The following is a 26,876-nucleotide window of genomic DNA, read 5'->3' as shown; positions in this document are numbered from 1 at the left end:
CTTCCAATATAAATATGAAAAATAAAGACGATAAAATTTAATTTTCCAACAGTAATCGGTTCCAAATGTCCACATATAATTTCATATAATCAAACTCTAAAAGCATTTTATTTATAAACACTGCAGATTAATTCTGAAGTTTTTAGGGATGAAGTATACTGATACCTGCAACTTTTCTTGAAATGTGTAAATAAAAGAAGATGGACTAATATACCAAGAGGTAGAGAGATGGACAGATATTTGATAAAGTAAGTATATTAAAATATTAATTGTAGAATCTAGGTAGGTAGTGTATATACAGATATTTACTGTACAATTCTGCCAACCCCTCTACAGGAAAATTTTCATAATAAATTGTTGGGGGAAAAGGGGAGGAAACCATTGTGGCCCATTTTTAAACCAATGTATATAGGTTTCAATTTCCTGAATAGAAGCTTAGGTCTACAAACAGAAAAGAATAATGAACATATTTATTATTTTAGTAAATACAACTATCTGTGGCTTAAAGGAAAACTGTCATGATGGGACAATATTCTGGAAGACTTGACTCCAATTCATTCATCAAATTAAAAGACTACAATTCAGTCATCAAATAATTAGTCACTGTGTGAGGTATCAAAGGCTGCAATGGTGAATAAGAGATACAGATTCTCCGCCCACCTAGAAGATACAGTTTCTGGCTAACATTCAACACGTTTTAAAAATGTACAATAAACATACTTTTGTGAAATTCAAACACATCCCCTCCTATCAACAGAGTAATAATTTTCAAATAGGGAAATTTCAGTTTGAATAAATGATTAGAACTGACAAGAGAAGTAACATGATACTAATTAATTTGAAACACTTGTCCTGACATAAAAAAGCCATGTTTCAAGGGAGAAAAATACACAACTAAATAAGCCAAATGCTATAAAAGTATGTTAAAAAATGTGCAGAATAGTTAATATTGATGATCTTTATTGATTGTCCTGCTGCATCTGTTCAGCACTGCTGTGGATTGATTGAACTGTGTCCCCCAGGTTCATCTATTGGAAGCTTAATCCCCATCATAACTGCTGAGGGTGGGAAATCCTATTATGGTAATTGAAAGGTGGGACCTTGAAGAGGTGATTAGATTGTAGGACCATGATGTAGTGAATGAATTAAAAATGGTGATCAGGGCATGGTTCTCAGGGCTTTAAAAGAAGAGAGAGGACAGTGTCTCTCTCTCTGCTACGCCATTTTGCAATGTGATAACCCGTGTCACTGCTGCCACCATGAAGATATGTTCCCTGGACTTTGGACTTCCCAGTCTCTGAAACTGTAAGCAGTAAATTTTGTTTTCTTTGTAAATCACCCAGTTCTGAGTATTTTGTTATAAGCAACAGAAACAGACTAATACAAGCACCTGCTTTGTAAAACATTATCCTAAGGACCAGTCACAATTAGGTCAGTTAACTGACCTCATATTTTATATCAAAATAACAAAGCTATTCACTTATATGTTCAATAAACATTCATTTTATTTGTGCCAGACATAGTGCCAGGCGTGAGAATAAAAAAAAGAACTAAAGCCTTCAAATAGACATTGTGGATATTATTTTTTTAATAATTGTTCTTGAAAACTAATAAGCAAACCAAAAAAAAAAAAGAAAACAATAAACAAAAATCCTTCTACCCTTAAAATAAAAATAAAATTCCCAATATAAAAACGTGATGATAATGACATATACAGTCAGCCCTCCCCATCCATGGGTTCCACATCCACAGACTCAACTAACTGGAAAAAAAGATGGTTGCATCTGTACTCAACAGGTACAGACTTTTTCTGGTCATTATTCCATAAACAATACAGTATAACTATTATGTACATAGCATTTACATTATACTAGGTATTATAAGTATTCTAGAGATGATTTGAAGAGTATAGGAGGATATGCATAAGTCATATGCAAATACTACCTCATTTTATATCAAAGACTTGAGCATCCAAGGATTTTGGTATCCATGGGAGGTCCTGGAACCTATCTCCCACAAATACCAAGGCATGACTGTACTTTAAAAACACATTTTAAAATGAATGAATGAAATGCAAAAAAGTACAGAGAAAAAATAAGATATCTAACTTTCTGGAGTAACCATTACTGTTAACATTCAGATCTACTTCTTTCCAGTTTTTCTCTAGGCATTTTTAAAATTTTTATGTAATGGAGCACATACTTTTTCTGAAATATGGCATCTTGCTATTTTCACTTAACATTATATAATGGACACTACTCATGCTTAAAATATTATTTTTAATGGCTACAAATATTCCATCATAAGCATGTAGCATAATTTACTTTAATATTGTACTGTTGGGTATTCAAGATATTTATAGTTTTCATAAGTGTTTTAATGAACTTAATAAATAAAACTTGATCAGAATTTTTATCTTAGAATAAGAGTTACCAGGCCAAAGGGATGAATAATGTAAAAGTTCCTACTATAGAGAGACAAACTGCTTTGCAAAGACTATAATAATCTATACTCCCACTAGTAGTATGAACTATTTGATCATATTTTCACTGATACAGAAATATTGTTTTCTTTTAAAGTCTTAATTTCAAAAAGTAAATAAATAAACACTGTTTTAATTTGCAAATCATTGCAAATTTAAATTGCAAACCATTCCCAATTGCTGTTTACCTTTTCATTTACGGTTATTTTGTTGTGTAGAAGTTTTCATGGCCAGCTTCACAGGCACGCAACCTGTGCCCAGGGCTCTATTCTCAGAAGGGCTCCCATGCTAGGTTTAATACTCTGCTGTTGCTGTCCTGAAATTCTTAATTTTATCTTTGAACTTGGGTTTTGTTAAATGAAATCTGAAGGAACAATGGAGCATGTTCATGAGCTGAGGAGATATATGCAATAGGCTTGTGCACAGTTTCTTCAGGCCCATTTGCGTAAAACAGCCACAATGTCCCCCAGGCAGAGAAAGTATGGGAGTTCATTGAGACTCAAAGCGAGTACAAGGCAAGCATTTTATGACTACAACTGAGTGAGTGAGGACACTGACACCCTGGACAGGCTGCCACATATCCTTTCTTCTTTGCATAAGCCAACCACTTAAAGTGAAATTGATGACATAGAGAAAACCGGAAAAAGACAACCTGTCAGGAGCTCAGCTGAGCTGAAAGTGCTTAGCTGTCAGGTGTCAGAGTAGCCTATTAAAGCAACAAACCAAAAACGAAGGCTGATCACTTACTACAATAGTATAAGCAAGAGTCTAGAACCAGAGGAAGCACCAACTCCCTTGTTCCAGTCCCCCTCCGCCAACGTTGCACCAGTTGACAGTAAGGTACACCAGTGCAGACACAGGGATGTTTCACTGTTGAAGAAGCACCAAACAAAAGGCTCCAGCAGTTTTATAAACCCCCAGGGTAAAAGGAAGGGTAAGGGGAAAGGACTAGGAATTCAAAAGTAATGAGCACGAAGTCAGAGTGGGGAAAAATGTTTTCAAGGTTTCCCACTTTTCACCCCAGAAGGAGGCCTTGGTAGAGGTACCTGAAAAGGACTTTGGCCAAAAGTCTCAGGCAAAGAGACCTAGGAATGAAGGTTCCTGGGCTAAGAATGCAAACAGACCTAAGAGCATGACCAGACAGGGGAGGCTGATTCCTTCACTGCAACTCCCCTTAGAGACTGCAATGTACTGGCTCTTGTCCACCAAGTCTGCTGTGAGGAGGGCAGCTTTCCCCCATGAGGCCAGCCAAGTAAAGCCTTCATAATTGCCAATGGTCAGGCTGAAAAATCACATAGGATTTCAGCCTGGAGCCAGTCCTCACAACCCATAGTTCCTTTTCCTTTCAGTCCTTCCTTATTCATTAGTAAGCTGACAGTGTTTGTAGGTAGACAGTGTTTGTAGAATGTGCATATTTCAAGAAGTGAAACAAAATCAGCTACGATTGAGTTAGTTCTGTGCACTGTTTCTACTGTTCTGGTAAAAATGATCACATATGCTTGTATAAGTACAAAATACAAACTGTTTAAGTTTGGTGATTCCATATATGAGTTAAATGTTCTTATATTTACATTAAAAACTGGTATCATACATAAAGATAAATGCCAAAATTCATGCCAATAATTTAAAAGTTAGATCTCTTTACTAAGAAGGACATTAAATAGCAAATAAAAACCACCTTGACAAGATGAGAGACACCACAGAAGAAAAGAAAAAACTTTAAAAAGCAATAAAGTAATTTTAATGGTACTTTTACCTGCTTTTTTGGACAAGGAACCCATATTTCTATTTGGAACTGGGCCCCAGAAATCACATAACTGGCCCTGGAAGTTTTGCATCTTTAAATGTAGTCAATCTATTGTTTTGTAGAAGTTAATTTTATAAAGATTTCTCCCCGATTGTTTGTATGCCTACAAAGCCCCTATCTCAATCAGATAAATATTCACTCCTATTTTCTTCTAGATTTCTTGTTATTCTTAACATTTAAGTATTTATACCTCTGAAATTTATTTTGGTATATAATTTGAGAGTATAATTTTTTTTTCTACTTTAAGGAAATAATTTTTATTTATAAAATTAAATGTAGATTTCCTATGAAAATCATATTTTTCTTAAAACATTCCTACATCAAAATATTTTCAGTATCTTCACGTTTAAAGTATCTGTATCTGAACTAAATAATGCTAGTTAAAAGACAAAAAAAAAGATTTTTTTTTTGTTTTAATTTACTAAGGATTCACAATCAATAACATTCCCCTGCAGCAGGTGAATCATTCTGCTATGTGGCAGCTTTGCTCCACAGGAGCTTTTTCCAACTATTATTTTTGGCTTTACCTATTTTCTCTACTTTCTGAGATGGCTAAGTCAATAAAGAGCAAGTCCCCAGCAAGTTCATGGGGCATGGCTGAGGCTAATGTTCAGTTCAAAGCAAACAAACAAAAACCTTAGACATTCTGATCTTATACAACCTTTACGCATCCAAAATCCAATAGAATGAATTCCCAGACACAGTTATCACCCAACACACAAGTAAGGATAAGATTCCTGATGGAAAAGCACATGAAGGAATAAACAGACCTCCACATTGGCTAAACAGGAAAATGAAGAATATATCGTTACTGGAAACACTTCTGAGAAAGAAGACAAACTTAATCCTGATGCTTAAGGATTAGAAATAGACTGAGAACATTAACCTTTTGAGAGAAACTCGGAAGGGTATCTGGACAAGTGACAATATGATATGAAGAATGATGTGTGATTCATACAGAATGATGAAAGTTGAAAGACCAGAACTTACTATATTTAACTGGAGAAAATATTTCATAGCTGAACGTCCCCGTTTCCCACAGCCTACCAAATATAAGCCTTCTATAGTTGCACCAACATTTTTGTTTTGACCCAAAGAAATAATAGTTTGCTTTTTATTTTAAATAGCAAGCAGGAGATTCCACATACTTCATCATGAGCATGTCTACCATGTTTGGGCAGTTGGGAAAGATGAGATGGAAAAAGAGAGACAGACTGAAAATTGCAACAATACAAGACTAAAGCTACAAACTAGCAAAAAAAAAAAAAAAAAAGACTATGCCAAACATGTCTGTTTATATACTTTCCCTGGATTTACCAATTTACATTCCCACCAAATCAGAAGATAATTAGTCCACTGTGAGAGATAAGAGGAACTTTGAGCATTTAGTAAAAGAAATAGTTTTCTTTCTCTTGACAAAAGATGATACTCCCAGAAGTACAGTTTGCTAAGCTGAAGAGCAGCTGGAGGAGAAGCTTGCTGGTATGCCATATTTTTCCAGGGAAAAGGAATTGATAGTAATTTTGCCCTGGAGGAGACACCTTAGAGACCAATGGCTGACATAAGTGACCTTTAAATCTTCTACCTATGTCTTATAGACTGCTCCATTAAGACAAGTTAAATCAAGGCCCACAAAACTCAAAGGAAAGGAGACAATGTCACCAACATACCCTGAAATCAACATACAGGATCTCCGATTTGAAAATGACCGAGAAAAAGCAAGCTCTTCTCCCTTACCCTGCAGTCAGCAGCAAGTTTATAAAGTACAGGCCTCTATATTCTGGTCATGAGATGGGAGAAACTGCATGCATTAGAATGCAAAGATGGGATGGTGCCCCATAGCACAGAAGAGAGAGCCCTTACATAGTACATGCAGCAGCTAAACACCACTGCAGTTCAAAGGCACTTATTTCCCATTGTTACTGAGAGAGAATGAGAGGCAGAACATCATTTGATACTTCTGCTGTAAAAACTGTCCTAGTTGATCAGGTACCATGTACATATTTAGGGCACACATCTGGGAATGTGCCTGCAGTATTGCATACGTAAAACAGGCAAAATTAGATCAGGCAAAAATTTTAAAAGAAAGCACCACAAATAATTTCACTTTATAGCACAAGTCAGTAAATTCCGCCTTTCAAACACAACTCTGCCTTTCAAAAGTAGGTCTCAGCTACTGAATGAATAGATTCTGCTACCTCTTCCTCTTCACCCCCAAATACAGATGGTTTTGAATTGTTTTGTCTGGCTAAGCTCGTGTAATGTAAAATAGAAAGAAAAGTCATCTTTTAGCTCAACGTCTAAACACTTTGCCAAATGGCACAATAGAGAGTAAAACACACACTGCATAACAGAAAAAATAAGCTCGAAAAAGAAAAGATGCTAAATTGGAGACACTTTAGCCACCATTGCATATTCAATGTTATAAATGCTTAGCTTAAATGCCTAAGAGATAATATGTTCATGCTTACATGTTTACACTGAGATCACTTGCTATGAGCTCTCATTTATTACACTGTGGCTTCATTTGTTTGCTTCATTTATTTGTAGGAACTATGGAGTGAAATCTACCATTAAAAAAATGAGCTCTCAAAAGAGTCAGTCACAAACAATTTCAATAAAATTAGGTTTTGCTTTATATATATAATAAGGCTACAGAGATAATGAAACATTTTAGCTTACAAAAAAATTTAAACTTTATTCTTGTTTACTTGTTATATTCTGTCTAGTGCATTACACTAAACAAATGAATGAATGAATAAATGAATTCATCATAAATAACATGTGAAAAAAATAGGGTGGTATAATCTTACATTTTTGGACAGAAGTCTTCCTAAATTCCAATTGTTTATTTTCTGGGCTTTCCTCCTTAAGCAAAATAGATCAACAGATTCATACACACAGATAACCAAAAAGAGACAGCTAGCGTAACAAGAACAAGAACAGTCATGAGTATATCTATTCCTGTGGACCTGGATTTGCTCCCCATAGGAAAAGGTCACTTAATGTAGCATCTACCACAGCACAGAATAGGTGGTTAATGGTGGTGACAATCATGGTAATGGCAGTGCTGATGGTGGAAGGAGTAGAAGCAACAGTAGCTACTATTATTATTATTAAATGCTTATCAACTCCCTATTGACAATTAAAATTCAAGCATTATGTGCCAACTTCAATTTAAGATAGAAGGCACAGAAATAAAGTGCTCCACGGTCAATTAAAAGCTACTAATGAGATGAACCAGAACCCAGTTGGTCCAATGCTTGAAGACAGCCCCAGAACAGACACCTAAAGATCTGGAAACAGTACAAATAGGCTTAAATTTTTCAGTTTCTAGCACTGACTTAAAATTTTGAATTGAAAGATGATTAGAACTGCCATTGGAGGCCTGTATTACTTTATTTCTATGTATTCTTTGTCTGAAAAAAATAAGCCTGAAATTCTACTGCCTTAGAAGTTGATACTGTATGGCATTAGCATTTCAGCATTTTGACACTCAATGGTTCAAAATCCTAGCTAAACAACACAACTACCTGTGAGCTTTCTGTATTTATAGATACTGAAAGCCGGCCTTCATCTCAGACATTCTGAATCAGAATAAGTCATAGTATTTGCTCTGGAAAAAAACAGTATACCAGGGAAATAGAAAAGAACCATAGGGTTCTTTTTGAAATAGTCAAATATCAGACATAGGCTAAAACAAAGATGTTTAGAATGTTCAAAGACATAAATGCTAAGCTTGAATATTTCAGCAGGGAATGGAAATGACAAAAGGAGACACTGTAGATGTGAAGGGAAACCAAACATATTCAAAAACAGAAAAATACCATAACTGAAATTAGGACATCAGTGAATGAGTTTAACAGCAAATTAGACATGGCAAAAGAAAGAACTAGTGACAGAAGAAACCATTTGGAGTAAAGCATGAAGAGACAAAAGATAGAAAACACAGAGGACAGTATACGTAAAATAAAGAATATAGAGAAAAGGTAGATGAAGAGAGAGAACAGAACAGAGGCAAATCTACAGAAATAATGACTAAGAACTTTCCAAAATTCATGGAAAAAACCAATCCACAGATTCAAGATACCCAATAAACACCAAGCAGAATAAACAAACCCATCAAATCAAGCAGAATAAGCAGGCCTATCTAAATAAAACTACAGAAAACAAAAGAAAAAAGAAAAAAAATCTTAAAAGAGGACAGAGAAATAAAAGTCTCCTTCAAAGATAACAAGAGCAATAATGTAGGCCACAAGAAAGTAAATGAAACCTTTAGTGTACGAGGAAAATTTAATGCATGAGGAAACTTTCAGGAATGACGGATATGTTTATTATCTCGAGTGTGGTGAAGCTTTCATGAGTGTACATTAAATATGTGCAGTTTATTGTGTGTCAATTACACCTCTGTAAAGCTGTTTTAAAAAGAAAACAGGGGATCCAATAAGGCAGTACTTTAGAGCAAAATTTATAATCTTGAAAACATATGCCAAGAATATTTCCCAAGTTCTGAATTGATCAACTGTTAGACAATGGAGTCATTAACAAGAGAGGAAACCCAGGATGAGCAAAGGTCTGTTTTGTTTTGTATAACAGAATGGCTATAGGTGGCAAATGGCTGAAAACAAAGATAATAAGCTTTGATTTAGACAAGTGAAAATGCCTCTTAGAGAGCTGGGTATTCAGAACTAAAATCTGAGGGGAAAAAATCAAGGCTGAAAATATTTTTGTATCCCCCACATTGCCTAGAACAATAGTGGTCACATAAGTATAAGCTCTTTTAGCAAACATCTATTTAACCAACCAATATGCTCCATTTCTTCTAGAGCATACTCATGACTTGAATGTCTACCGATAATAGGCCACTCTCCAAAATGTTCATGCACTTCTCTTCTCACCAGTTGAGCTGTATGCTTAAGTCAAATTGTGTATGTTCTCAAACCTCTTTGTGCCAGTTACACTTACTGAAATTATCTAATTTAATGAAATATTACATAAACAAGTGAAAAATAAAGATAATTTTTTCTCTATAAACCAAGGTGAATGTTGTAGAAAGACAATAAAAGTTAACAAATAAATACGTTGTTGCAAGAGATGTGATAATTTAATAATAAAACACTGGAGATAACAACTATATCACCTAAGTGGGCTTCTAATGTAGTTTTCTGGACTCAATTGCTTTTCTAAATTTTATTCTAGTTCTACAATATAACTGGAGAGATAATATTGCTGCTTTCTTGCTGCAAAGTAAACACACACAATTCTAATTGGAGACAAAAGAATCAGTACTCTGAAGGCTCCAAATACAACAGACTGAGACTCTTAGGAAACTGCTAACTGAACTAGATATATGTCTTTGCCATTATCCTTATTGTAAGGCATGGATAAAGGACCTACTCCATATAAAGGAGATAAAGAGTACACATTAAGAACTGTCAGCACTGAGTCTCGTTTGTCCAATTTACACTGAAGGGAATTTTTGCTTCTAAGAGATATTGAAAGATAAGAAAATTACACAAAAATAGGAGATTCTAGGTCTGGGGCAAGGTGCTAGGAGAGAATTCAAGTAATTACACAGAATAAAAAAAAAACTCAGAAGAGCACAGAGTGCAAGAATGGGTAAATGCAAGAAGAAAAGATTAGAGCCATCTTTCTGTTAACCACTGGAAATTGCACTTCTAGCACAGACTACCCTTGTTACAGAAGTGAAGGATTCAAGTAAGGAGCCCTAGAAGAGGCATACCTCAATGAGCCTTTACATGTATAGATTGCTCTGAGTTTAAAAAACAGTTTCACATATATTAACTCATTTTTCTCATCACAATCCTTCAGTCAGGAAAGAAATGTTATTAATCCCATTTTACAGATAAAATAAAGGCCCAAATTTAGTACAGACTGGTTTAAATAGCATAATAAACTGAACTGTTTAGTAAACATTTTTTTCAAAATTACAAAAATTCACTTACCTTCAAAGGCTGTCTTTTCAAGGAAAATCTACTGTTCCTGCTATAACTCATAACATGCACACTTTCTAGCTATTACAAAGATGGTTTTAACCAAAAACTCTATCATTCAAATTGGCAGCTGGAAACTATATACCTCCAGAGACACCAAATAAAGATAACAATTGCAGCAGATTTTCATTTCAACTAGAGAACAAGTTTTCCCATCTTTACAACTTTTAATTAAAAGCTGCACAATGTCTTTGTAAGGTATTGGGAGAACACTGAGTCCTGATTCTTCATATTTCCCTGAGAGGGGAAGGAATTTCTGTTAGCAAGAAAAGTAAAAAGAATGCTCCTAGCTTTTTTCCATCTCTTCACTTAAAACTCCTCAGGAAAGAAGGAATGCCTTAGCTGGTTAGTTAGTCTGGAGCCAAGCTCACTTGGCTCAGCCCTTTCTCTTTTTCAGGTCCAGTAGAATCTAGCACATGTTCCTTCAAGTCCTATACTACAGGGGCAGCCTCCGCTGCCATCAGTTTTCTCAGTAGCAAAGTTGACACTGATTTCCATTTATCTTTTGTTTCATTTCTCAACTGGTTACACAGTTGGGAGGGAACAAAGATGTTCTCTACTGGTCCCCTAAAGCTACAAGCAAGGTTAAGAGGTAAAAATCTTTTTAAAAAAAAGACAGAGAAGAGCTCTTTCTTTTTCCTCCCCATCTTCATTATTTTTGAAAGCACTTATATTAATAATCCACACATGTAGTTGATAAATCGTTTTGTCGTATCAAACAAACAGCATTAACTCTATAGTCACCATATCAACATGATCCCACATCTCAGCAAAGGTTAAGAAGCCAAAGCACTGAAGACCTAGTGATGGGAAATATACAAATACAGGGTGTGTGTGTGGGGGGGGGAACCAAAGCACTGAAGACCTAGTGATGGGAAATATACAAATACAGGAGCAAGATCAGATTTTGAAGCAACCTCTAGTTAGATTAGATAACCTCATATTTTAAGGATTCTTCTAGATTTAAAATCCTGTTTTCTATCTAAAATTTTGCCTGCAGTTTGCATGGACCACTTTAAGTCATGGTTTTCTTATCTTCTTTAGCAGTTCAAGCAAAGTGCAGCTACAGAAAAAAATCAATGAATAAAAATAAGCCCCTCATTCTTCATCCATAAAAATAAGGATATTATCCTCTATTGCTCAGAGTTTTTGAAGGAATTGAATCAGGTAACATATGTGAAAAAGTTTACCAAAATTCCAGACATACATTTTAGCGTGTTTCCTTTTTCTACAGCCTGAAGCTACTATCTTTTGCCACTAGATGGCAATGTTGGATCAGTAGGTCAAAAGTTGACAGTTGTAGCATGCAAAGTCTGGATTTTATTTAATCAGTAAAAGTGAATTGTATAAAAAATTGTATTATGAGTGTTTTCCTGGAATTTAATGAGCTTACAGATAAAATTTTGAATATTTAAAAGGAGAAGCTGTGATAATTTCACATTCTGTAAGAAATGAAAGGGCTAATGGTGCCCTTACTTTTCATTTTTAAATCTTAATTCATTTTAATTAAGAATGTGGGTAATCCTATGAAAAGGGCATCACACAAAGTAAGACATATGTTAATAGCTAATAAAAATGTTTAAACATTTACCTCGGACCCCAAACTGAGAGAAACGATCTCATCCTCAAAAGCAGAATGTGTGTCAATATGAGCAGGAATTCCTGGGATGGAAAATATGATAACATGTCATTTCATTTTTTCCTTTTAGTAGATTTAAGATGACTCTAAATATAGCCTCACTATTATTGTAAAAACGTTTTTGGTAATCAGAAATATACTATAATTTTAGTTAAAAGGAAGCATTTAGGGTTAACATGACTAAATAAAATTAAACCAAATCTAAACTAAAAATATCTTAACTTCAAGTTAAAGTGCCACGGGGATTATTCTAAAATCAAGTCACTGCTTAACTAGGACAATTTTCCAATTCTAGCCCAAAAGGAAGATGTGAAAGATAAATACAAAAGCCTTGAAACTGAATTCCCAAGTACTATACTTGTAGAACAAAAGCAGTAGCCAAGTGTGAAGATTAAGCATATCGGTAATTAAGACATGGCTTCCTCCACCAGCCTCTCAATCTATCTTAATTGAGCACCTCTTAAGTAAAAGAAACTCCCTGTCCTCAAGGAGCTTACAGATCAATGGAAAAACAGGTCAGCCCTCTCCACTCTTCTTTTTCAGATCCCTCTAGTTTGTAGGATGTAACACATGCCTCATTCATGCTCTATATTATAGGGACAGCCTCAGCCTCTACTGTGTGTGTGGGGGGAGGGTCTCCAGTTGTCCAGCTGTGCCAGTGACAAGGTCAATATGTCTCTCTAATTCAGAGATGAAGTATTAACAAGTGCATTTGGCTACAAATCTAAAGCCATGTTCTGCCATCAGTTTTCATTGTGATAAATACAGAAAACAAAACTCTACAACCCCTACCATTAATAAGACCTTTAAAATTATTTGATTACTACAAATATCAGATGAACACGCTGCTAACAAGTGCAGGAAATCAATAACCTAAAAATATTTCACTAACATATAATCCTAGAATTGTCTTCTACATTCTCAAACAGAGAAAGAAGAGAAAGATCATCCAACCAAATAGCCTTCTTCTGTGTATCTGTAAATTATTTGGTTTCTTCCATTATACATGTCTCCTGTGTTTTTCAAGCAATTGTCTCCCTCTATAAATAAAATGTTGAGAGGGAACAAAGAAAAAAAATCACAAACAATCTGTGTTGTGCTTTGAGATGCAAATTCCTTAAGAGACTGAAGTGTAGATTTGTAAGGGATTGAGGTCAACACAGGTAACAGACATGAGCAAAGCAATCGAAGAGTTAGTTTGAGCTAAAAAATAATATCTTTGATCTTAGGGAATTATATAATCTACTTAGTTCTGAAATACAGAACTGAAATTTCAAAAGAAGAAATACTCACCATGCCCTGGTTCATACTGATTTATGGTCAGTTGATCAGGTTTATGTTTAACGTAACCTTCCTTCAACCATTTCTCCAAAATGCTATCACAAATGTCAGGAAGACCTAAAGTCAGTAATCATACAGGCCAAACATTTACTTTGCTGTTTTACCATAGAATAAAAAAATAGTCACTATGATAAAAACCACTCAGCTTTTAATTTAGCAGCCATTAACAATAACAATAAACCCAAAGCAGAACAAAATTAAAAAATAAAAACAACACTTTCCTAAGAAACTTTTAAAGTTATTCATTGATTTTATCTAGTAAGTCCAAAATAATGATTTTACTAACAAGAATTTTGGTATTTTATAAAATATTAATAAAACTATAAAATTTAGTATATCATATATTTGAAATTAACTTGACCACTTTTTTGTTTTTTTAAATAATTTCATTTATTTTAATTTTAATTATTTTAGATGATTTCCCTCTAAAAAAAAACACCTTTCAAAGTAGAACTTACTTTTTTGAAGTCATAAATGTTATTTCATGATGGAAGAAAAGCCTCAAATAAGACCAAAGTCATATAAAAAAGAGAAATTTAGCTCCAACAAAGAATTATACCAAAGCATTAATATCCAGAATATACAGTAAATTCTTAATAAATCAGACAATCCATTAGAAAAAACTGGCAAAGGATATGAAAAAGAATTCACAGTAAAGGAAATACAAATGGCCATCCTCACTAGTAATCAGGAAATAACAAATTTAAAAGTTTTACAATCACATGTTCATAGGGGTGGGGGCAAGGAGGGGTGCACATTTGGTGATAATATGTTGGTACAGCTGTTTTAAAGGGCAATTTGTCAGTATCTATTAAGATTTTTAGTAAACATAACCTTTGATACAACAGTGCTACTTCTTAATACTAAGTCTCCCTTGAGAAACTCTTGCATAATGTATAAAAAGGCGTGAACAAAGACATTTACTCTAGCACTATTTATTTATTAATTTAGCCAATATCAAGTTTTATTCTACGCAACTGCAAATCATCCAAGGGTACATTCACATTTAACCCAGGAGCCCACTCTCATCTCCCCAAACAACAGTGGAGCAGGCATTCAACACTCCCGAAAGACAAGCATCTGTGTCTAACACTACTTATACAAAAAAGCTAAAAACTAGAAATAACCTAAATGTCTATCAACAGGGAACTAATTGAATAAACTATTATGGGTCATTCAATACAATGAAAAGCTATGTAAAATCTCCAAAACGTACCGTGGAGGGAAAAGAACAAGCTGCAATGCACATGTAATATGTGAATGTATGATTTATGCCATACCATACATATGTTAACATACTGCATATGTTAACAAGTATGTACTTTTACAGGTATATCTACTGGATGTAAACTCATTTTTTAAAGGATTGGAAGAACATTGTACTATACGGTTTTTTTTTCTTTGAACTTTTTATTGAACTTTTTTATTGAAGTACAACATATATCCAGAGAAGCACAAAAACTTAGATTTTTACAAAGGGAGTGTACCCAGCACCCAGATCAAGATACAGAACATAATCAGTACCCAGAAGGCCCCCAAAATGTAATATTTTTTTTTCCTCTTTTCCCCTTCCCTCCCCCCCACTACATCATATCTGTTCACTTGTCTTAAGTTCAAGGAATTGTTGTGACTGTTGTGTCTTCTCCCCCTGCCTTTATTTGTGTGCTCATTTATTTATTTTTAGCTCCCACATATAAGTGAGAACATGTGGTATTTCTCTTTCTGTGCCTGACTCGTTTCACTTAATATAATTTTCTCTCAGTTCATCCATGTTGTTGCAATACTATACTGTTAATAGTACATACTTCTAAGAAATATGGGAGTGAGGAACCAGTTTTATACAAGTTTGAATTTGGGGTTTTTTTACATCAAAATTATTCTATTTATCTAATTAAAATATTTTCAATTTAATCAACTGTTTTGCAAGTTTATCTACACATGACAGGGCTGGCTGGTTAGCTCAGCTGGTTACAGCACAGCCTTATAACACCTAGGTCATGGGTTCAGATCCCCACACCGGCCACCTGCCCAAAAAAAAAAAAATATATATATATATATATATATAAGTACACATGACAAATGAAACATACCCCACCAACTGTGATATTGCTGTACTTCTAATATATTAAATCTTTTTTTCTGAACCAACATATATTATTTATTAACAATTACTTACCCTCAGGTAATGGCTTATCTTTATCTATGTTGTTGTTCTCGTAGTGGAATTCATAACCAAAATGCTTTACTCTTCTGTGCTTTAAGGATTTTTGAACTGTATGAAGACAAGAAAGTAACAATTGGGGAGGAAAAGAATTGCATTTCTTGGGCCGGCCCCATGGCTCACTCGGGAGAGTGCAACACTGATAGCGCTGAGGCCGCAGGTTTGGATCCTACACAGAGATGGCCGGTGCGCTCACTGGCTGAGCGTGGTGCAGACCACACCATGCTGAGGGTTGCGATCCCCTTACCGGTCAGAAAAAAGAAAAAAAAAAAAGAAAAATTTGTATGTTTCAAAGTCAACACTTTGAGTAAGGATTAGTTTTGTAACAGTAACTTCTGTTAACTGCTAAATTACTGTCTTTAATAAAATTAACCATTCTGCTTGATATCTGTTCTTTCAAGTCTAAAATTGTAACATACTCTTAAACAGTTTCGCTCAATCAATCTGAAAGAGTTAACCATGTAAACTGCCACTCACAAGACTGCTACTGATCTGGAAAGACTCGGAGTAACTCTAATTTGCAAATGTCTCCAAAAGGCTCTTACTACATTATAGTGGTAGGGTACTGAACTGCTGATTCCTCATAGGAAATATGGCTTAGGGTGGAGAGGAGCAAATAAAATAATATATGTGAAAGGACTCATAAAAGTTAGCTATACAAATGTTGATTAATAAATATTAAACAGTTTTGAGTTTTAAATTGATAGCTATTTAAGAGTTATTTATTATTCATGTTCCTAACAATTGTCGGTATGATTTACCTAACATTAGATCCAGGCTTCTTTCAGTAATTCTGAGGAAATATTAAGAATTTTAATAAACCAAAGGAGGAAGGAAAAAAGAGAAGCAGTAACATGGCATTTGGCAGAAACTTATAAATATCAGATTTTAAGTTTCACTTACAATTTTGATTGTCTGTATCTTCTGTCCAATTAACACTTTTCAAAAGTATTTCCTCATCTTCAGAAGAAATAATTTCTTCTATTACCATGAGGCCTGGAGGTAAGGCTTGAGGCCCCAACTCCTTCCATTGTGCTGTGGGAAACCAAATTAAAACAGTCACATTACAAAGTTAAAGTTCCTATATACAAATAATTCTGTCCAGTAGCCATTGATCAGTTCATAAAACTCCCCATCCTGATTTTCAGAAATAAGAATGCTGAAACGCATATGACATATTAAAATTGCAAAAACAAAGACCAAGATCAAAATTATGGTACATCCCATCCACTGCAGGTATCAACAGCAAACAGAACAGTATTCATTTAAATATTCTGTTTGACCATGATTGAGTCACTTTTTAAACCTCACTAAGAGACAGGGTGATGGTATCTATAGTAGGCACTTCTATAAAAAAGTCAGGTTATCTCTAAATATTAAATACAAGTATTTAAATGCTCATTTTTGCTCTTAGGCTCTTGGTACTAGCTATGGTCAAGTAATAGAAAAATGTAAAATAACATATAACTTTCTAAAGAAATAAAAAATATCATTTATGAAGAACTGTTTAGCATAGATAAATATAACTTAATCTCCTTTGTCCTTCAAAGTTCAAGATAGGAATAACTCTAGAAGGAAACGAAAAAAGAATTTACTATTAGATAAAAAGAATAGTGTATCCGCATTTACTGTTAGGGATCTGATCACTCTTGCTACAGAGATGAGTTCTGAAGCTTTTCTGCCAGTCAGTTTTCATCTTTGAATTATTTAATATAAAAATTCCCAAACATAATAATGTAAGCACATTAATATTACAATATAAATAGTAAATCATTTGATAAATATATTCCAAGTACTTACTATGTGCCAGACATTATATTATTTATTCAAATTACATGAGGAAAACTTTGGGAAGAATTCCTTAAAGACAGATAATTTATATTATGTACAAGTAGTTCATATTTAGCTTTTAAATATGTTTTTTTGAAAAGAATTTAAAATATCTCGTGTATTTGTTATTCAGTGGATATCTGGTAACAGATATCAAAACAAGTATCAAAACATTTGTGACACAGTTCTATTCTCAATTTACAATGATATTCAAGGTTATAAACATGATTGCTACACTCTTAGAAGGACATCTAGGTCTAACAAAGGATTTCAAATAAAGAACATTCCAAAACTCACTTTGTGTAATTACTTAGTGTTCAACATACTAAGTGGGGGAAAACCCAACTTTAATCAGTATTATCTAATTAAAATTTACTCTTTAATCATTCAGTTTTCAAAACTGATCAGAAACACATAAAATATGAGGATAAGCTAGTGCTTAAAATCTGAAAAGCTTGAGTAAGATTAAAAATTAAATACATGTGGACACTGAGAAGTACAATTTCTAAATTATATCTTTAAAAGAATCTTTAAAAGCTTTCCTGAGTCTTGTACGAAAATATAAGTTTAATTAGATTACACTCACCTACCCACCTCAAGGATATCTAATCAGATCTTTTATTGCCTAAATAGGTGGCAAATGAATATAAGATTCGATGTCTAAATCAAAGTTCATCTCAATACATCTCATCTCAATGGGGCAAAGGTGAAAAGATATAACAATCCTTGTATCAATTCTGTAAGTCAGTCTATAAAGCTATTACTTTAATTAATTAAATTAAATTATTCAGTTCCTCACACTATCCAGTGGCTGTCATATTGGACAGCACAGCCATGAACATTTCCATCATCACAGAATGTTCTATTGGGCAGCACCACTATAAAGCATTAGGGATCTTTGGAAGTTAAAGGTGCTTCTCCATAAATTTGAAGAATTGGCACAAAATCACATGGATCACAATTAATTCTTAAGTGATTAATTTGAAGCTTCTGGTAGACACTGTGAAATAAATTGGTGATGTGAATCTTAAACATTAAACTTTGAAAAACACAATTAGGTAGGAAGTTTCCAAAATAAGTAACATGCACAAAAAATATATTGTTGATTGGTGGTACCAACTCTTTAAAGGCAGGCTATTTCTTACTCACCTGTGCAACTTCAATTACTAGTCCCATGCCTGACACAAACTAGGTACTTAAAGAATGTCTGTTCAAGTAAAAAGGGCTGCTTAACTTATGCTCATATCTATAAAAAGATAACTCGCACAAGAGCAAGAACCATTTTTTAAAAGATACCTGTATGATAATACCTTTGTCCACAAAGTTCAAGTACAGAATGATCTTTTGTCCTAAATCATCCACTATTTCTTTTCCATTGAGGGTAACATAGGCTTTCTTGGATTCTTCTGCAGTTTTGTATCTCACAAATGAGTAGGGCTTGTTAGGTGGCATCAACAGAGCATCCACCAGTCCACATTTTTCTAAAACTGGGAGCAGTTGGTTCCTACTCACACCATTACCCAAACCACCATTGGCAACAACCAGGCTCTTAAAAAACAAAAAAAGAAAGCAACATGAGCAATTAACATCAACCTATTTATTTTGAAATAAGATTTCTACAACAATGTAATTAAGAAAGAAAAAAAAGTTTCCTTGTGGTGGCTGTTTGGTTTGCTAATTTCATAGAAGTATGTAAACCAATTTACTAAATATTAGGGGGAAAAAAGTACTCCTACACTATAAATAATGTTGATTTTTAAATAGCCTATTTCAGTAAAATATTCATTTCTTAAAGACTATAAACGCAAATTAAAAGATTACTTTTTTATTGTTCATAAATATAAATTTAACATAATGAAAGGGAAAAAGCGGTAGAGAAGAAGGAACATGCAGTTACATAGTACTTGCTTTTTTGCCAGAGACTGTTCTCTATGCTTTTACCTACTTAATTCTCATTAACATAATCTTTACAACAAGTGAATTTATTTGGGTAATATTAGCCCCACTTTACAGAGGAAAAAACGTAAAGATCAGATTAGGTTAAGGTGGTGCAGCTAACAAACCAGATTTGGCCTGAGGACAATGGTTTGCCAACCCCTAATTTATACTAAGATTAGGACACAGTGTATTAGCTTTATTACACAAATGAGAATATCTACAACCTTATTTGAAAAGGATGTACTATTATAAAATTGTATAATAAGTAAAACTTTTGTCATGGGACAGCCACTACTTTATATATATATATATATATATATATATATATATGCAAATACAGATATAATAAACAAACCAGCTACTATAATAATTATAATATGGTGTAAAATCTAGTCTCAGATGGCTGCCCTGAACCTCATTCAATGAGGTTTACTAATTAAAATAGCAAGATAATTTGGTTATTTGTAGCCATAATTATAAAAACATCTGCACACTCCTAAATCCAAGGAATTGCAAAGGTTTCATAAATGTCAGAGGACCACTGCCCCATCACGAAATGAAAGATGAGGAGGCATGACTTGAAGAATTCTAGTGGTCCTCAAAGATGCTGTCCAAGTGATTTATGGGCAACTCTAAAGGCAAACCACACAAAAACAAGTGCAGTGGGTGGGGAGGGAGGAACTTATTTCCCATTACATGTGAGTTATTCGATATAATTAAATATAATTATTTTATTCATAATTGTTCATCTAAGCAATTTTCCAATTAATAAGAAGCATGAAGTAGAGAATTTTGATTTTTTTTTAAAAGTTATCCTCAGTACTGACAATTTGAGGATCACTGCTCTAGAAAAATCTTATACTGCTATACATTTGTGCAAAGGCACATATATTTATATAACACATCATTAAAAGAGATAAAATATAATTATGGATCTCTTCACAATTTTATTCTTTTCCTTTAAAAGTATCGTAGAGAAAAAATAATCAAAGCCCAAATAACATGCCACTTTAGAAGACATCATGGTGAGATAAAACTTCTGAAGATCCTAAGGAAAAGACAGACCCAATCAGAAACAAGCTTCAGAAGCAAAAACAAGCTTTAGCCCCCACCTTTTTTTTTTTCCTTACCAGTTCTCTACATGACCCCTGTAAGGAAAAGAGAGCAAGTTATGCTTGAGAAGAGATAAGTTTAGGGTATGTCAGCTTCATCTTCTGAATGCCTCACAGTCTCAATGGCTCTTGGCTGAAACAGTAAAGTGTATGCAAACACGTTAATTCTAATTTATTATCTATTCCATCCTTTTTATAAGGATTTAGCTTAAATTCTCTGAAGTCATTAATATTTAACTCTAAGTATGGGCCTTTTACCTGCTAAATTCAAATGTCCCTCAACAGACTGCTCATTCCTAAGCTTTGACACAGCACGGAAGACAGCATGATAAGCTCAAGGGAAGAGTATTGGTCTGAGGGTCAAGAGATCTAAATTTTAATCCCAGCTCCATGTTCTCAATTCTATGTCTGGCCCTCAGATAGATGATATCTAAGCTTCCTTCTTACACTTATTCTATAACTAACCAAAAAGTATATTATAAGAATTCCTTATACTCGTGTAGTATTTTAGTGTCCAGTAACTACTATTAGATTCTCTAGAATCTAACAATCCAGTGGAGTAAAAATGTATGCAATAGTATGCCCTACCTACAAATGAAGAAAGCCAAGGTCAAAGGGTACTGTTCATGTCCAAATAAGTGGAGAAGCTAAGAGTTAAACTGAGTTCTTCTAATTCATAGCCCAGGAAATCTTGTAGTCTCTCATATATATCATCTTATTCAATTATTGCCATTAGATAATAAAGAGGCTTTGTAAATAAGGTCTAATAAATTTAAAATGTCTTATAGCATATAATCAAAATACTTTATAATATATGTGAGGTTAGGAAGAGAAGACAAAAGACTGTATTAGGATACAGAAGATCTAGCTTTAAGGTTCTATTCAGCTTCTTACTAGCTTATATCAATGGACTTATCATAACCTTTCAGAACTTTAGTTTTCTCACCTATCTCACAAAGGTTTTTAGGGAATTAAATACAGTAATGAAAACAAGTTTGCTTTGTAAATTAAAAAGACTTGTACAGTGTTATTATTGTTAATATATATGTACAACTCCTTTAGCTCAAACAACACAATCAATAGAAATTCAAACTATAGGCTAGGCTATGGCCCAAAATAGAAAGTTAGCAGATCCTATCATATATATATATTTATATATAACATAAATATAACACATAGCTGAACAGTTACAGTCTTTGAGCAATTATTAACAAATACTAATAAAATACATTAACATGTAATGTGTTTACACTGAAGTGACAATAATAGTTTTAGGTTACCTGAGTGGCATATGATACTGTCTCAATGCCTTCATGTCTCAGCAAAGTATGCCTGGCTTGAATCTGTTTCCTTAAGAACTTCTTCTCAGTTTTACTGAGTTTGTAATTACTTTGAAGTTTGCCGTCCATTGCAGTACTGCCAAAAAAAAACCCCAGCAAAAACTGTCAATCTTAAGAGTCCTAAAGGAACAATTATAATGATGCTATTCATATATTCTATAATTTATAAATATTTCTATGTGACAATTTTCTTAAATGTTTAGTTTACCTTTCACCAACCAAAGAAAGTGAGAACAAGCAGATACACAGAAAATAAAGGAATGTCTAGGAATATAACAAAGAGGTAAGAACATCTAATAGCATCTCTGACAGTTCTAAAAAATTTCCAAAGTTGTAGCTCCATTAAGTGCACTACTTTACCCATAGGTGGTGTATCCCTTAACTTATGAAAGTCCTGGATAAAATGCAACCTAGACAAATTTCACAGTCATAATGTAAAGCCAGGCAAGGAGGAGGAGGAGTGGGAGAAGAAGGGAAAGGGGAGAGGGGAGAAACAACACAAAAAATTCATGGAAGAATATACAATATGATTCCATTTACATAAAGTTCAATATCCAAAAGTAAGTCATATACTGTTTGGAAATACATATATAGCAAAGCTAAAAGAAAAGCAAGGAAATAATAAACACAAAATTCAGGAGAGACGTTACTTCTATGTGGAGGGTAAGGAAATTGATGTAAATGTGATACATAGGAGCATCAAAGATATTTCTTAAGCTAGATGGTAGGTATAGGTGTTTGTTGATTTTTAAAATGGTATATGTTATATATTTTTATATCTATAAAACTTTAAATAACAGAAACAAAAACCCCATAGAATTATGTTTTCACTTTACTGAAATATGTTCAGCAGCAAGTAGTTACGACATATTTTCCCAAAGAAGCCTCTATAATCGCACGATCCAAATCAGCACCCTACATCATTCTTTATCACAGTAGTCAATTTTATTTTGTTCACAGAATTTAACTAAATTTGTGGTGATTCATCTGTTAGCTTAACTTACCCACCACAATATCAACTCCAAGGGAGTAGGAATGCCAGCACACTAGGTACTCAATAAATATTTGTTGAAGGGACAAATGAGTAAATATACATGTGCTTATTATGATCTCAGCACCCTGCAGTATACAACAATAATACAGTTTATGCTTTCAACAAGTGTATAAGTTAGTTGAGGAAAACAAACACTTAACAGTGAAAGAATATGACACATCTTTATATAATTAAGTGCTAATGGTACAGTCTTTAGGTGTGACATGAATTAGAGACAAAAAATAAGACCAATGTTAACTGGAAAAGTTGGGAAAACTCCAAAACAGAAGGGGACTAGTGCTAAGTACTGAAGGATGAGAACACCATAGAGTCACATGGAAAGGAAGGTATTCAGTGAGGTGATAAAGAGCAGAAGCAAAAACAGAAATGGACATGTCTAGCAAAGACAGTGAGATGTAGGCATAATGTTTTTAGAGCCAAAAGAGTTTGCTGACCCTGCAGTCCCCTCTCTACACACTTCAGAGTTACAAAGGAAATAAATGTAGGTGGTTAAATAAAATCATATTTCAAAATAGCTCATAAACAGTCGAAACTAATTACTAATCTTTATAGAAGAAAAATGCCAAGTCTACTGAAATGCCAGCAGACCAGCTTCCTAGCACACAGGGTACATATGATAGGAGGTAAGGCCAGTAAGGCAGGCTGGCTGGACAGCACAGTAGGGAGGCGAGAGGTAAGAAGACCTGCAATAACCCAGGTTGGCAAGTGGAAATGTTGACCTGATCTAGGTTGGAGGTAGTAAAAAGAAAAGAAACAGGGAGAGAGAGGAGAGGTGAAGGATAAAAGAAAAGTTCAGGTATAGTCAACACCCCTTGATCACTACTCAGACGTGAGGGAGAGAGGAATCAAAGATGACTTACTAACACGACAGAGCCTGAGTGACTGAGACAAGTGATGCCATTTCAAAATTGGAAAATCAGGAGGAAGGTAAGAAAGAGCTGCTCAGTACAGGAGGTAATGAGTCAGATTTAGGATATAAATGAGGATACCTCAAAAAGTTCATAGAAAGATTCCTATTATCTTTTGATCCCATTTTTCCATGAACTTTTTGAAGTATGCTAGTATGTTTAAGATTTTGTTGAGATACACAGTTGCAACATCTTGCTAGCAGGTTGCAATATGAGTGGCTCATAGGAAAGGAACTGAGGTTAGAAAGCTTAGACAGGAAGGGAATAACAATGGATATTTTTAACATTGCATTGACTAATTATTTGCTCAAATATCTGTTCCCTTCCACTGGACTATGAGCTCTTTGGGATTAAATCATAATTTCTTAGTTACCCCAAATCCTCATTCAGTGCTATGAGGCAGTATTACACAGTGTTTAGGAGTCCGGGTTCCAGGTTCAAATCTCAGCTGTACCATTCTCAGCTTTATGATCCTGGGTGAGTTAGTAACATATTTCTGTGCTTCAGTTTCTTCATCTGTAGATAGGATTAGGGATTATAATAATAGTGCCTATCTCATAGCTTTGTTAGGAGAATTAAATTTATTTATTACTATATTACTGTTAATTTTTTAAAAAGCCAGATCAGAATGGTTTAACAAGACAAAGAACGGCTGAGGGCCTTCAAAGGACGTATATTGTAGGCACATTCCATTCCAAGATCTCCATATTTGGAACAGCAACTTTGCAGTATGTCATGTAGAACAAATGATGAGTAAACTACAGAATTTTTTCTTAATATTTCACATGAGCAAAGACTGCAAAGTGGAAAAAATGAGAAAGAAATGATGTTAAATACATCTTTTTAAAAGTCTGTCCCTAAGATTACAGCACCAGCAAATGAAGCCTCATAACCACAACTTTGTCATCCCCTTCTTTTCTCCCTCCCTCAGTCATGCAATATTACTGCATGAAAAGAAAGACAAATTCAGATAGCCTTTGAGGCTCATTCTTCTTCCATTCCAGTGGCTCGGCAATTTGCTGGCCCAGCAGATCTGAGTGACCTCAACGAAGAATAGTATAACATGAGCTGCTGAGGTCTGGAGGTGCCCCTTTTCTAAAAAGGCCACTCCTCTGGTCAGGGAGTTGCCACTATTACATAGATAATTAGATACTCCTTGCCATGTCATGAGAGTCAGGTCACTATTTACTAGGATACAAGCCATGCTGAGTCCAGTCCAGCCACCTCCAGCCTAAGCATACACTCTGTGGGATAATAAAAGTTTGGAGATTATGCATGCTCTGCTACTTGCTGTTAGTAACTTTTACCACAATACATCGTATTGAAAATTTCCCTAAATGGTAATAACAGTATGTATTTCCATGCCCTGTTAGAACAAGAGAGAGACTATTTTGAACCAAGCAGTAGAAAAAAAACAAATATTCCTGTGCTTGTATGTAAATTATACTTAATAACAAAGATTAGAAATAAACTAAACTCATATCAAATGAAGCTTGATTTAAAGTACACCACAGGTATAGAGAGCATACATAAAAATTTTTAGAACACACAATCAATTGGTGAATGAGAGGGTGCTTTCCTCTTTCGTGACTCCTGAATTGAAGCTATTCAAATTGCATTACCTATTAAAAAAGGTAATTAAAAAATAAAGGTATTAAATGATTAGAAAAAATTCAGCCCATCACTTGTCATATCACTCCATTTTAACTCTTTGAAGACCACTTACTATGTCTTCTTATACTGTTATTAATTAATGTCTCCTCTCTATAACTTAATAGAAAGAATGCTCCATGAAGTAGAGATTTTGTTTGCACTGTTCACCCTGTAGCACCCAGCACCTAAACAGGATCTAGCACCTAGTAGCTGCTCAATAAATATTTGTGGAATAAACCTAAATTGAATTTGCCACCTTAGCTCCTAAACTTCTCCAGAATTCTATTTGGTAGCCTTTTTCAACGTTTTCATTAACACCTAGTGAGTATCTCTATCTCTCGAGCTTTCACATCATATTATAATGTTCTGTTTGTGTGTTGATCTCACCCAGAAGACTGTCATCTATTTGAGGGTACAGACTTGAGTTCCTAGCATACAAGCGACAATGAAAGTGTGTTTAATGAAATTAATCAAAACCACAAGCTGACACCACCAGAGGTCCAGGGGTCAAAGGGACTGCTCAAATAAGAGCATAGGAAGACTCAGCTGCGTGAGCGACGAGGCCACCAACAATGCCTTTGCTTCACTGGATTGACACCTGTCAGAAAAGCCCCAGAAGCTCCAGACTAACACACACCAGGTTGCAATGGCCAGTCTCCAACGCACCTCCCTCTCCCCCCAGAAAAACAAGATTGACAGACACCACGTGAGCTCGTGCTCCAAACACAAACACGTGTACCTTAAACACTGATAGAACCACCCAACGCACAGACACCCTACTGCCCACAGACCGCAACAGGGCGCCGCCCGGATCCTCCCTCTTTTCCCTGGGGTCTCAGCCCCACACCGGTGGGGCACATAGAGAAGACCGCAAGAGGCCAACAAGCGGAAGCGGGGATTTGCACCCATTGTATCCGCCAGCAAGAAGTGCCGCACACCTCCGCCTCGACTCGGGCACTGTTCTCACACGCTAATGCTCTCACCTTCGCCAATCTCTCCACTCTAGCCCGAGAAAGCCGCGGCGGGTACTCACACACCACCTCACCTGGGCGCGGCCATGTTGGAGAAAACTGCGCTGCATTTCCCATGAGTCAACGGGGCGACGAGCAGAGCTCCCACAATCCTCTTCGCCTCCCAGCCCCATATTGACCCTTTCATCGCCGACTGTCTTTTGTTTATAAACTGAGGTCTATTGCAGTGAAAATTCGGTTGTCTTATTTGGAGGAATAGTAATGGCTGGGAGTGCAGCTTGCATTTATCGGTCGCTCCCCAAATAGACAAGATCAGACAGGTTTGTGTCCTTCGGTCCCTCAATAATGGTCGCCCCACTTAAGGGTCTTTGTGCATCTTTCCTCCTGAATCTTATTAGAGGCATGGGAGAGGATCCTGGGTTCTGAAAGATGACATCGCAGGGGCAGGAGGAAAGGAGGTGAATATGCATGAATATGCCAGGGGAATGGTGAGTACCGCAGAGTAATAGTTAGATTAGAAGACCTCACGCTATTCTATTCGGTAGGCCTAAGGAGGTCCGGAATAT

General features: G+C 35.0%; 1 protein-coding gene across 2 annotated transcripts in view; it reads right to left on the bottom strand.

Moving 5' to 3' along the window:
- The window catches only part of LOC134375455 (alkylated DNA repair protein alkB homolog 8-like), a 58,338-nt gene extending 31,934 nt beyond the window's left edge, over positions 1 to 26,404 (bottom strand). The window contains exons 1-7 of one of the 2 annotated variants that reach the window (XM_063093892.1): positions 26,323 to 26,404; positions 21,665 to 21,800; positions 18,645 to 18,882; positions 16,408 to 16,539; positions 15,460 to 15,555; positions 13,236 to 13,340; positions 11,895 to 11,965 (exon numbers count right to left, since the gene is read on the bottom strand). In XM_063093892.1, coding sequence (XP_062949962.1) covers positions 11,895 to 11,965; positions 13,236 to 13,340; positions 15,460 to 15,555; positions 16,408 to 16,539; positions 18,645 to 18,882; positions 21,665 to 21,793 — 771 coding nt within the window. In that variant the 5' untranslated portion in view covers positions 21,794 to 21,800; positions 26,323 to 26,404. Of the gene's footprint in view, positions 1 to 11,894; positions 11,966 to 13,235; positions 13,341 to 15,459; positions 15,556 to 16,407; positions 16,540 to 18,644; positions 18,883 to 20,402; positions 20,518 to 21,664; positions 21,801 to 26,322 lie in introns of those variants that run through there. The other variant, XM_063093893.1, reaches the window with a different exon arrangement.
- Positions 26,405 to 26,876: the final 472 nt, after the last annotated feature.

This window comes from Cynocephalus volans, chromosome 4 (assembly GCF_027409185.1).
Source record: "Cynocephalus volans isolate mCynVol1 chromosome 4, mCynVol1.pri, whole genome shotgun sequence".
NCBI classification, from domain to species: domain Eukaryota; kingdom Metazoa; phylum Chordata; class Mammalia; order Dermoptera; family Cynocephalidae; genus Cynocephalus; species Cynocephalus volans.
The sequence above is the reverse complement of the archived record's forward strand: the minus strand, read 5'-3'. Positions and strand labels throughout refer to the sequence as shown.